The 13,537-nt window shown below is 46.3% G+C and overlaps 1 protein-coding gene across 6 annotated transcripts in view; it reads right to left on the reverse strand.

Annotated features, from left to right (window-relative positions):
- CADM1 (cell adhesion molecule 1) overlaps positions 1–13,305 on the reverse strand; it is a 325,324-nt gene extending 312,019 nt beyond the window's left edge. For 5 of the 6 annotated variants that reach the window (XM_044257892.1, XM_044257889.1, XM_044257887.1 and 2 more), the window contains exon 1: positions 13,170–13,305. In XM_044257892.1, the coding sequence (XP_044113827.1) occupies positions 13,170–13,305 (136 nt within the window). Of the gene's footprint in view, positions 1–9,485; positions 9,549–13,169 lie in introns of those variants that run through there. The other variant, XM_044257888.1, reaches the window with a different exon arrangement.
- Positions 13,306–13,537: the final 232 nt, after the last annotated feature.

Below are 13,537 nucleotides of genomic sequence, written 5' to 3' on the forward strand. Positions count from 1 at the left end.
CTTATGCTTCTTGGACAAGGGGACTATCATCCTCTGTTCCCTCATCTGTCAAATGCAGTAAGAGAAGTCACTACTCACACGGTGACAATGGGGGTTATATGAGATTATGAAAACCCTAAAGGATGCCAGTTGCTGCTTGTCATTAATATTTTTGAGCTAACTGTGGAACCCCTAGACTGAGATGTTCAGTAGGCAGTTTTAGAACATGGTCTCACGTTTAGATGCAAAAGGCAGTGGACTTTACAGTAAGTAAGCACACCACAACTTGGGGGGGGGTGCAGGAATGGGAAGAATGGGGGCATTGAGGCTTGAGATACAGATTTGCCAATTTGCAGGATGAAAAGAGGAGTCAAGAAAGACTGATGACGAGGAGGGCAAGCCATGGTTATTAAACATCACAGACACACACTGCATTATATGGAAAGGGGCATTCCCTATTTTGCTGCAAGTAACTTGGTGAATTAAGTGTAAAAAACAGATACAGAATTCTTCCAACGGCCCACAGAGAACTATTACCCGGAAAGGAAGAAATGAAAGAGACATGGAGACGACATGAAGATAGTAAGAAAAAATTGGCTTCTAAGTAAAATAAAGCCAACTGGGGGGAAATCATCAAAATAAATATGAGACCAGAGGATTTCCCAAATAAGGGGAAGGGGTATAGGCAGATGTTAAATAGTTTGTAGAAAAGTATTAAAACAAACAAACAAAAAATTAAAAAGAAAAACAAAACAGCTACCAGTATTTTTCCAAAAGGAAAACCAGAAAGGCTCTATGAGGAAGGAATGAAACTGGCTCCTATAGGAAGGTAGGTAGGAATGTGCCAGAAAACACAGATAAGGGAGTAAGACTACTTTATTTTTTATTTTTTTTTGAAGATTTTATTTATTTATTTGACAGAGAGAGATCACAAGTAGGCTAAGAGGCAGTGGGGTAAACAGGATCCCCACTGAGCAGAGAGCCTTATGCAGGGCTTGATCCCAAGACCCTGAGATTATGACCCTGAGTCGAAGGCAGAGGCTTAACCCACTGAGCCACCCAGGCACCCCTAAGACTATGTTATATAGTTTTGACTTTTAAGTCATATTAATGATTTACATGTTCCAAATATATAATTAAATCAAGAAGTGAAGGAAACAAATCTAAAACTGAATATAAACAGAAACAAATGATCTTAACTATGTATTTATATAGCTAATCGATCACACACACAGAAAAGGAACTAACTTGTGAACTTGTAAACACAGTACTCTGTCTATCCTCCATGGGAATCTATTTAAAAGGCAAAAAGAGGGGTGCCTGGGTGGCTCAGTCAGTTAAGTGTCTGCCTTCAGCTTGGGTCATGGTCCCAGGGCCCTGGGATCGAGCCCCATGATCCCACACTGGACTCCTTGCTCAGCAGGGAGCCTGCTTCTCCCTCCCCTGCTCATGCTCTCTCTGTCTTACAAATAAATAAATAAAGCCTTTAAAAAAAAAAGGTTTAAAGGCAAAAAGATTGACAAAAAGTCTCGAACTTTATTTGGTAGGTTTGTTGTCTACAGTGGTCTTGGTAGAATAATTTCAAAAAATTTTTGTATTTAATTATAAGACATTGGCATGGCTGGGAACCAAGGTTCTCACCATGGGAAAAGAAAGATACAAACAAGGAACAGAGAAGGAGGAAAGAACATTGGGATATTAGACTAGAACTGATATGTATAGAGAAAGACATAGATAATTTTTATATATAAATATAATGTCTATGTATAAAGTTATATATAAATATGTACAAAAAATTTAATGATTTAATATTTCTGTTAAAATTATAATATATAAAATATGTAACTAAATATGTGAATTTATTACACTTATATATCCTAGTTCTGTCTGCTGACACAAGTCAATAGCAAAGGGCATACTTCCTTGTTATCTAAATGTCACTCCTCCACTGGAAGGAGTCAGGAATCAGGACCGTGATTCCAGGTCTGGGGCAGGGAAAAGACAACGTGAGAGTACACATCTTCTTACAGCAGAAAATAAGAAAGCACTTAAAAATTAGAGGAGATCGATCAAAAGGAAGCAAGAGCCAGACCTAGGGGTTCCCACAGGCCAAATGAGACGTGACAAAATATAGTACACTGATATATATATATATTTTTTTAATCTGTGAGTCCATTGTGATTTTCAAAAAAGAGGACAGGAGGGGGAAGGGTAAATCCTTCTTTACACAAGAGTGCTCCTACCCAGTGTAGAGAAATGATGCAATTAGAAAAATCACTATTTTGTAGCCACCGGTATAATACTCGATTCAGACAAGGTTTATCAATGCTGCTAAAACCACTACATGAACAGTTTTTAGGGAACAGGATGTTCAGTCTCAAAATAGCCCACAGATTACTGATTAATTACAAAGGGACAAAAATGAAGAACTCTGTAAATCCACCGAAACTAAGTAACTGAACTTTTATCGTCAACCAAGGGATCAAATGTACCATTCACCACTACTGGGACAGACTGAGGTGAGACTATCAGAAAAGTGACGACAGCAGCTATGCTGCGCTCTGGACTGTGACTGTAACCTGAATCAGACAGTGGGGAAATGATGAATCTGCGGAACTGTGGGACATGCTCCAAAACATCGCTCTAGACTTAACATCAGAGACACCCCCGACTCCTTTAAAAAAAAGGCGGGGGGAGGGAGATGGAGGGCAAAGGAATGCTTCTAGATTTAAAAAAAAAAAAAAAAAAAAAGAGGGATGTGAAAACCAAATCCAGCGCACGATCTCCTCTCCAGTAGATTCTGGATCAGGAAGGACAAAGAAACACACAAAAAGAACACCAATGGAACAACCGGGGAGATTTGAATATGGACTAGATACTAGATAATATTACTGAATCAGTGTTACATTTCTGGAATGCAATAATGGCACCGAGGTTACGCAGGAAAATGTCCTTATTCCTCAGGAGTTGGAGCTACAGGTCGAACAGCTCAAGGGCAAAGTGCCACCATGCCCGCAACTTGTTTCACGTGGTTCGGGAAAAAAAAAAAGGAAAAAAGGTATGTGAGTATACATGACTTAGCTAGATAGGCAAATGGACAAATCGTTAACCCTTGATGAATCCAGGTAAGGGGTTTACAAGCATTCATGATCCTTGTCTTTTAACTTTCCTGTGGTTTTAAATTTTTTCTAAAATAAAAGTTAAGAAAAAAATAAGACTACAACCTCTGGACCACAGAGCCCAACCTACTCAACTATGAATGTGCCTAATTCAATGCCTGGTATACAAGCAGATACTCATTTTAAAAATAATTTTTTTTTTTAATTCTCGTTTTTCTACCAGATGCCTTATGGGTTAGTGACAGAACATACCAAGTTCTTAATATAAATAGAGTACATAAAATATAAGAGGTTGAGTAAAATAATAAAGTCCTGTCTGTGTTTTAAAGCTCTCAAATTTGAGGTTATAATCACTGCTAGCTTCTCCAAGGAGACAGGAGGATTCCATTTACTTCCAAAGAACATCTGATTCCAAGCGGGATCTTATGGCCACTTTGTTCTCCAGTCTCACTTAAATAAAGAGAGCTGAGTACATCCTGAATTAACCCTTCCAGCGTGGCATTTCTCAGTATTCCCAAACATGATCACAGCAGCACTTGGAGCCAGAGCCAGAGCCCCATCCGTCACGAGTGGCTGTTTTCCTAAGAGCCTACGTATAAAATACTTTTTCTTCTCGAGTACATTCATACACACGATCTTTTTTTTTTTTAACACCCTGTAAGGTAGATTGTTTTTGCTGTTTTTAACTCATGAGTAAAGCACTAGGCTTTACTATTCTGTAACCTAAACTGGGTATTCCGCTTGCCAACCTGGACCAGAGATAGAAGAGATTTGCTTCAGAAAAGGGAACCGAATAGCCACTAACATTCATGTGATTACTAACAAAACTCAAAGAAAGGAGACAGAGGTCTCTTCACAAGGATGTGTGCTCACAAGATACGCACAAGGAAAAGTGAAGTTCAGTGTCATTTAAGCTAATCTGTACCTGAACCTTTTAAGAGATAAAACCATTTGAGCAGTAATTGAGTACTACATTAACTTGGGGTTTTTTTCCTCCCTATCTATGAAGTTTTCATTGTTTAAGTAAGGGTTTCTGCAAGAGGAATGCAGCGATGCTCCTTTCCTATTCAGAAGAGAGACTCAAGCTGATAACGTCTGAGTGGCTTGGCTTATCACAGGTGTAAGAGCCAAGCACATACCACACTTGGACATACAACTTTTTCCCAAGACTGACCCCAAATACTCTGTAATAATCAAGTGTTTTCTTATCACTGAATAATGCTACGTAATCCTCTACTAGCAAGCTCTGAACTTGGCAGGGGAAGGATCCCAGAGCAAAAATAAATAAAATAAGGGGAAAACGGTGGCAGATAATATTACCAGATAGAGGCTTTGAAAAGATCCTTAAGATAACAGGATTAGCAGCTAGACTGAGAAACAAAAGTGTCATTTTTTTCTTAAGCCAGTGCCGATGCACCCTCTCCGTGATCAACAGAAATGCGACCCATCCTGACGCCAGACGACTGAACTTAGGCAGGCAACACTGTCCTCAGAGTCAGAGATCTTTAAAAAAAGCCCTAGTAAGGGCTTGGCCTTTAGCACACTGTCCTTCTAGCTCCCCAAGTAGGTACTTCTTAGTAACTAGACATTCTGAACATAAGCACTAAACACTCTTCTAAGGGGTAAATCTTTTGCATCATCTTCAGAGGGGTACGTCTCATTGATGCCAAGTCAGCAGATCCCTCTCACTCTGACCCAGAATTCTGAAGTCTTCCTACTCCTGAGGGCTCGACTTTCTGCAGGAAACCCTTACTTTGCTGGCGTGTAATTTGTTAAGTCAATCACGGCATTTTCATGCTGTAGTAAGTGCCTGCACGCGAAACCGTCCTAACCAAACAGACCCTACACACGGTCGGCACCCTGGTACTGAAAGTCGTCATTAAAACAAATGGCTACAACATGTGCACACTTCAACTTACTGTAAAGAAACATACTCATGTATATACCTGTAAAGCAGAAAAAGAAAGGTCTGTGTCAGGGTATAGTTTAGATAAGCACGTGTTGGTGAGACCGATGATGCAAAGGGAAGGTGTTTCTCCGCAAGGTGGGCAAGGAGACTCAGCAGGCCTCCACCTAGAAACCAAAACAGTCAAGTGAAAAACAGGTAAGAGGGAAGTGTCATGCAGAGACAACCAGCTAAAGGCTGAGAGCAGAAGCGCTTTCTTCCTCAGTTCAGTAGAGAGATCTGTCTTCCGGTCCCACCAGGACCGAACTGGAGAAAGTAGTAAGAAACTGGGGATAAGAAAGCAGTTGAGGAAGGAACAACCTAAAGACAGAACCGGGAGGACTGCGAATCGGATGCCAGATCTGAGATTAGGTTTTCTGGAAGGGCAGTGTCACAGCGCAGGCAGGTAGGCTTCCATCCCGATCAGCAGAGGCTGGGGTCAGGGGAATTGCCTGGGAAGCTTCTGCTAGTAAGACATGGTTTAGAGGACGTTGAGGCTTCCAAGAATGTCGTGGAGAAACAATCAGCCCCATTTTATTTCCATCCAAGAGTGAAAGCTAAGGAGGGGGGGGGAAAAAGACTCTGAATTTCAGGACCTTGGAGACCAGGACGACGGTGGTGTCATTTGCAATAATGGAGACTTTGAGAAAAGTTGATACCTATGGCAGAAAAGACGAAAGGTTGAGCTTCTGACATGTTAACTTCTACGTTAATCCGAGCCAAGTGGCGATCTGGTACAGACAATGGGAGAGATGGGGCAGGTGAACCCTTTGTTTGCAAGCGGGTTCCTCCCTGCCTGCTCCGGGGACCTCATAATTTAATTCCAATTTGACACTGCAGTCCAGGACTGGATAGCTTAAGAGCCCCTACCTTACCAAGGAAGACTGCCAAGAGCGAGATCCTTCTTCCAGGCATTTTTAAAAGTCCATGTCACTGGAATATCGTCTTCAAACACTGAGTAGCATTTAAATATATATCACAGTGCTTTCATTTTAAGCCTATTTAACATTTCTGAATCTCTAGATCAAAATGTTGGGTCAAATGACTCTATTCCAGTAAAATATCTACTAAAAGAAAAAAGTTGCCCCACCCAGCGCACATCGCTCTTAAGATAATCACGGCATTCAAGACACCTGTCAGTCATAACAGATTTCCTTAGTGCTGCTCTCTCTCAACCCCGCTGCCAAGTTGCTCTTTTGAGTAATAATAAAGGCCACACGTCACTTTTGTGGTACATGTATATAAATACCTCCAGCTCCCATTCTTCTAACCCTAGTTCAAGGCCAACAGCACCAAGGCTTTGGAGGACCAGCACTGGAAGATCTTCAAAGAGAAACTGCCCATGAACCACAACAGCAGCTGCCGGCTAGAGCCCGCAATTTAAATCTCTGAAAAAGAAACTGTGGCTTCGGAAATTTAAACAAGGAGGTGCCACTTGTAATTACAAACATTCCAGTGGGTCCCTTCCCTCCTTCATGGTTTCCAAACAACGGCTTTTTATTTGATTTTGGTGGCGCTCCCCAACGGAGGCCTTCCTTCGTGCTTTTGCTGGTGCCGTGGCCAACTCAGAAGAGGGGCGCAGGTGGCGGGTTTTTACCTGGCCTGGAATGCCCAGATCCCTCAAAACCATCTCATGTGTAATTACTTGTTTGGCCGGAAACCAAAAAAACTCAGTGCTTCGGATTTATAGCCCACATTAAATACATTTGTGAAAGAGCCTCTTAGCGCGCGCGCGCGCGCACACACACACACACACACACACACGCACGCCCCTTCACGTTTCACGAACCTTAGAAATGGAACCAACCTATTTTCCCATAAACCGAAGTTCAGAAATTTAACCCTGAAGCATTCCAGCATCTCTAGCTGAAATTTAAAAATTCCTCTTTTAAATCAACAGGGCAAATCCAGAGTAGTAAAAATAGTAACCTTTTTTCTCTGCCTACCCACCCCATACCCCCGGTCCTACAAAAATAAGACCCAAATACTTACAGCTTGTTGTTAGGGTTTCCCACACCAAAGAAGGCATTCTGTGATCACTTCGGTTACAGAATACGGGCTGAAATTAGCATTTAGCCAGCGTGAGACAAGAAAAGACATCTTTTTTTCTTTTAAGCCATATACTCACAGAACGCAAAGGCATTTATGCCACGGAGGCATTCAAAGATAAATACACGAATGAGGTATCTCACAGCCATCAAACTAAAATAGCCTTGCCTACAGAAGTCCTCAGATGGAGAGCATTCATTCTGAGAACAACTGGAAATGGCCAGTCTCGCCATGGGTGCTTTCCATAGTGCGCCACAGTTGAGGGATTAGCAACAATTAGGGCATATTTACACAACCATATTTACACAACAATAAAACTCTTCTTCTCCAATCCAAACAAAACCTTGCTCAAAATAAACCAAACCACACGAAAAGGTCTCCGGTACAGGCAGTAATCGAAGCTCTGGCTTCTCTAGTTTCTGCCTCGGCTTTGCGCCACCGTAATAAGCCTTCACCCTACCCCGGTCCAGCCAGGGTAGGGACAACGTTCTGCATTACCAGGGGAGAAAAATGTACATTCAGTTCAGGATACTGTGATTGAGGGGAGGGAGGAGATAGGGAACTGTATTATAGATAGATAGATAGATAGATAGATATAGATAGATATGGAGCAAATGATAGGATGTCCAAGATTTGTTGAAACTCATCTGAGAAGGTGAGGAAGCAGACAGAGGCCAGACTGACCACGGATGGATAATTTACAGAACTGGGCGACTGGCACACAGGGTTAATGATGGCATTCTTCCTCCTTTTGCATGTATTTGGAAATCTCCATAATAAAAATGGAAAAGTAAAACATGATCCATGTTAAAAAAAAAGTCATCTCACAAATCTTTTTTTTTTTTTTTTTTTTGCTTAAATTACTCTCAGCTTTTTCTCTGCTTAAATGAAAAGGGACAAATAGTTAGAAAGAAAATCAAGATCTCTTCTTGCTCTTGACTAAGGATTCTTCCTTTTGGCCTTAGTTACACGGGACCCGTTCCACTGTTAGTATTAATCCTTGAAAAGACAAATGAAGAGCTGAAACATCTAAAGCTGGGGCTCCTGAAGCCGAGTTTTCATACATCCGACTTATCACAGTGACACACGTCCAAAAGCTCTCCCCTATGAAGGTGCTTTGGACGACATTCGTGTTGTGACTGCCAAATAAAGTCCAGAGGTTTCAGAATCATTTGTCAACACCAAAGACAACCTTACCAAGAACCGGTGCTTTTATCTCAGAGGTCACTCCTCTGATCCATGGGTTTATTACCTAGAACACCAATTAATCTTGCTGTCTTCACAAGATAAACTAAGCCTAGCCAAGATATGGTGTGGCCATGATCCACATCCTCGCTGGGGCAACCCTGCTGGGCGGTAGAAGAGGTTTGCTGACTCTACATCAAGGGACCTGGTCCCCATCCAGGCCATACAGCTGACTTATCCTCAGTTCCACGGTCAGCAAGCACGGTCCTTCCCTCTCCAGGTTGAGGCTGCCTCACTACAAAATAATGAAATTTCAGCAGACGATCTGTAACCTCCTTCCCCCTACAAAAATTCCACAATTATAAGAATCTCTAGTTCCTCAACAGGTAATAAGAAAAAGGAGTTTTGGTGTTAAAATGTCACATTTTCCATTACATACGTTTTGATGGGCATATGAATATTGTATTGGGTAAGTTTTGTGTATATGTGCATATATATGTACATATATGTGTGTGCCTATATACATATTTGATGAGTGCACATACTGACTGATACCATTAGGTATTTATATGGGACTAATTGCTTCCAACTCAAAGCAGCAAATTTTCCATTCTGCAACAGATGTCGCTGTGTGATTTCTCCTTTCTATGCTGGATTTTCAGTTAAAAACGCCCAGTGTAATGGTCAGTACTATTCTTCCCAAGAAAGAGATGCAGCATTTGAATCCTTAGGATTTATTTCTTACAAATTTTCTTTATAAGCTGGTAAATTTCCATTCAAATCATAGCATAGATTAGTTTGGCCCCATTTAAGAGATATCCCACATAAAAATAGGCCTTTTGTGCACGTACGCGCGCGCGCACACACACACACACACACACACACACACACACCCATTTTTTAAATGTAAATTCTAAGTGGCCGATTAGGCATTAAAATGTCACATACAAAAACCCAGAGAATGAGACAGTTTCTATTCACAGCAATACTATCAATTTTTTAAAGCCTGAAAATCATTCAGCAATGCAGGCCAAGGAATTATAAAAATTCACTTATGTCTGAGGCCAAAATGTACCAGGTGTGGGCAAAAGTCACGAATAACTCCAAGAGCACCATTAGTGATAATGAGAATTTTGGATTTCAGTTGTTATAGCATTTCTTTAAAAATAAATAGTAAGACTAGTATTATAGTTTGCAAGATATCTTACCTATGTGACATTCTCTATCAACCACTGCTTGACACATGTCACAAAAAAGTGACATCTCTTTCAGTTCAACCAGTAGGTTCTCCAATGACCATGAGTCTCAACAGGTAGCTAGCACAGTCTTCTGTTGAAATTCAGAGCTAGGAGAAAGCATTTCAAAGCCTCCCTTTCAGACCCAGGAACCTGTTACCTTCTGGGCTTTTAGAGGGAGTGGAGCAAGATGAGCAGTCAGGGAGTCCAGGACAGACTCGATAAGAATATGAAGTCAGGAAGTGGGAGAGGAAGCAAAAGTGCCCTGCTTTTTGGCTTCTCCCCTGTCCCACTCCCCTTTACCAGGAGGGCCTTTGGGGAAAACTGGATAAAGCATGTACAACATCCATATGAATAAAGCTCTTTGTTCCAGAGAACTGCCTGCTCTTTTATTCCCCCCTTTTTCCGTATTTGTTCATTTCAAAAGATTGCTCAATGGGCCTCTTGTTCCTCCAAAATGTCCCAGGCAAATAATGCAAGCTTGTCTCGTCACACAAGTCACTAAATGAAGCCTTGTGCGTCTCCAGTGACACACTGTAAATATAAAGTGGCATTAATGAGGGATATTTTATCAAAGCTATCACAGACAAGTGCAAGTCCCTCCTGCGGCTATTCAATTTGATGCAGGGAAAGGCAACAAGGGCAGGATGGCACTTTTTGTAAAGTCCCCATCCCCGGTATACAAGCCCCAACAGGCCGAGACAAGCCAAACTCAGCCCCTGGGCTTCCCAGCACCAACACAAACCCCCACCCATCAGCCAATCTCTCTAACGCTAAAAAATGTAAGAGAAGCAACACCCATGCATACACGGGTTCACGCCACAAGAGAAGCAACACCGATGCATACACCTAAAACGTAACAGGCGTGATTTACACTGAGGAGCGAGTTTCCACAACCCCGTTTCTGCTGTGTTTCATTAACATCCATTTACTCCACACACCACAGGAGGGACTGGAGATTTTCTCTCGGGGACAGACGGATTCAGTGACAGCTGAAGACAGAACCAAGACCTAAAGCAGGATGGCCCCAGACTGCTATCCCCGCGAGCATGTAAATGAAACACGCCTAATGAAGTTCGAGGGCAACACCAACAGGTTTCTCTAACCTGACAGTGGCACCTGGAGGCCTCCGGAGAAAGCTTAACAGGAGAGGACTAAGGAAGCAAAGCCCCTCCGGTGCCTGTCTAGAAGTCTCCTCCAGGTGCCCAGGACCTGGGGGCTAGGCCCACACCCCTTCCCCAAGCCATCACCCAAAAATGCAGAAAGGGAGAAACAGATTTAAAGGCAGTCATCTCGCCCCCTCACTACAAATCAAACCCAATTACTTTCTAATTTGAACACAATCTGATAACCAGCGTACAAACAGGGATGTACACAAGAGCAAGAAGCTGCTTCCATGGTAACTGGCAACAGAATTTTCTTGTAGCTTTGACATGCACGGTTGAGTTCCAGACCGCTCCTTTCTGAGTCCGCATACATCCCTCGCCGGGAAGGCAACTTCTCACCGAGAGATAGTTACAAATATAGTACTGTCGCTACTACCCGGTGCCGTCAATGAGCAGGCTTGACGGAGGAGGCATCATCTAGACCTCCTCTGTTGCCAAGCGGCATTGCACGGCTCCCATTTTTAGTCAAAAGGCAACATCCCCGACCAGCGCTGTCCCCCCCCCCCTTTTTTGAGCCAATACAAGTCTATTGTTGCCTCTATTATGCGCCAGTTACCGAGCCTTTACTCACGCTCACGTTTAACTGACACTGGCGCTTTTTACAATGCAGCAGTATGAGGGATCTCTTTCACGAACATTTTATTGAACCCATCCAGTCAGAGACATCACCCGAAATGAAGTTGTAACCACACCGGCAAAGCCTGAACCCAATTATCTCGTAACTCATAAATTAAGAATTCACAGAGGAAAAACACATAAACAACATCCGGAGACAAGCAGTGGCATGGAAGAAAAAACCCTCAGCTCTGGAACTGAGCTGCTGCCAGATTCCCACCCCTGTGCATCCCTGATACGTTCCCCGAGCCGAGCTCCCTTGCAAGCCTGTTTGCGGCGGGCGGTGGGGAGGAGGTAAAAACCAACCCGGCATCCCCGAAATCCAAAGCTAGTACCCCCGACATCCCCATTTCCTACAGCGTGACTCCTGCGGTGTTTACGTAACTGTGTGTCCTCTAGCGTGTAAACAAAAGGCACAGCCCAAGCGGAGAGGCGCCCAGTAGAGGCACGGTGGCCCCAGAGCTGCGCCCGCCGCGGCCGGGGCTCCGCAGGTGGGGGGCTGAGCTCTCGGTGTCCTCCGCCACTTGTTGCTCGCGGGTCCTGCAGCTCCCAGGCTGCAAGAGGGGCTTTGCAGGCGCCGAGCCCTGCTGCATCCCCTCCTGCACCTCCCGCACCGCCCCCCGCGGTCCCCGCGCCTCCCGGCCCCGCTCCCCACCCGGAGCCCGCAGCGGGCGGCGAGGGATGTGCCGACGCCGCGCGGCCGCGGAGCTCGGCGGTGGCGGGAAGGAGAGGCAGGGTGCAGTACGGCCAGCCTCTCGGCTGGGGAAGAGCTCCGGCTCCCTTTTGTTAGCAAAAGCAAACACTGCCCTCTTCTTTCCCGACCGCGCCAACGCGCCCGGCACACGGGCAGCCACACAGCGTGCTCCTGCCGAGTGCACGGCGTCTTCGGGGAAGGCGCCGGGCGTGCAGAGCCGCCCCTGGGCAAATTCCCAAGACAGCTCCGCACACAGGGGGCGCCCAGAGGCCCGCAGGGTGCCCGCCTGGCCGCAGAGGCCGCGAACCTCCCGCCACCACCCTCGGGCTGCCGAAAAGGACGGGCAGTCTGTAAATCTGGCGTCCCCACTCGCGGCGGAGGACGCCGTGGGGCAAGCGGGCTGCGCGCTCCCGGCCCCTTCCCGCAGAGGCGGCGACAGCAGCCTCCCCCCTCCGCGGGGCCGGGCCTGAGGAACTTTCCCTGCCTGGAGCCGAGCCCGGGAGCCCCGCAGCCGGGCAGCGGGGGGTGGAGGGGGGTGGTGGTGCGGAGGGCCGCTACCCGGCTGGAGGGAGACACGAGGGGCGCGCTGTTCCGAGCACGGGGGCGGGGGTGGGGGAGAAAGGCAGAGCGCGGGGAGAGCAGAAGCGACCAGACAAGTCTGGGGATGTCCTGTGGATCGGTGAGCAATCACGCTGGAGGCGGCTGCAAGTCAGCCATGGGGAGGCTTGGGGGATAGAGATTTAGGGGGCCCGCTGGAGAGGTGGGGGCGAATGGGCAGCCTTGGGACGGGAGGACCTGCAAGTTACGGGGACAACAACGAGTTTGGGAGGGTCCGGAAGGTTGGGGGGGGTCCCCTCCATCCATCCCCTTCTCCCATATTCTCGAGCCCCCGGGCCCCCCATTCTCACTCCACTCCTCACCCCGCGCCAAGCCGGGGAGAAAAGGTGTGGGTGCAGCCATCCCTAAGGGCTCCAATTCCCACCCAGATGGGCAAGGGAGAAGGGAATCACCGAACCCCTCTGCCCCTTCATCTCAGCCCTGAGTTTCCTCTCCACACTCCCTCCGACTCGGATTTAGGAAGTGGGGGAAGGTTGTCATGGAAACGTTTCCCCCTTCCTCGGCTATGGCTACTGGGGTGCCTTAGGAGATTTAGAGGGCCAACCGGCCGGTGCCGACACCTACCTGTGGGGATCAGTGCCGCGGCGGAGAGGAGCAACAGCAGAAGCCGGAGTCGGAGCCCGGGAGGCGCCGCCGCCGCCGCCACCGCCGCCACCGCCGCCGCAAACTGGGATCCGCTCGGCAGCACAGCACTCGCCATGTCGGGCACCTGCCTCAGACTGGCGGCGGTGGCTTCCTCCGGAGCCCGAGCGGACAACTAATGAGATGCTAATGATATGCACTGGAGGCGGAGTCCGGACCGACCAATCACAGAGCCGCTAGCCCAACCCGGCTCTCGGAGGACTCGCCCCCTCCCCCACCCCGCCCCCTGGCGCTGGAGTTCGGCGGCGCGCCCGCGCCACCTGGGGGCGGGGCTAAGGGGAGGGGCGTAT

The sequence above is a fragment of the Neovison vison genome, chromosome 7, assembly GCF_020171115.1.
Source record: "Neovison vison isolate M4711 chromosome 7, ASM_NN_V1, whole genome shotgun sequence".
NCBI classification, from domain to species: domain Eukaryota; kingdom Metazoa; phylum Chordata; class Mammalia; order Carnivora; family Mustelidae; genus Neogale; species Neogale vison.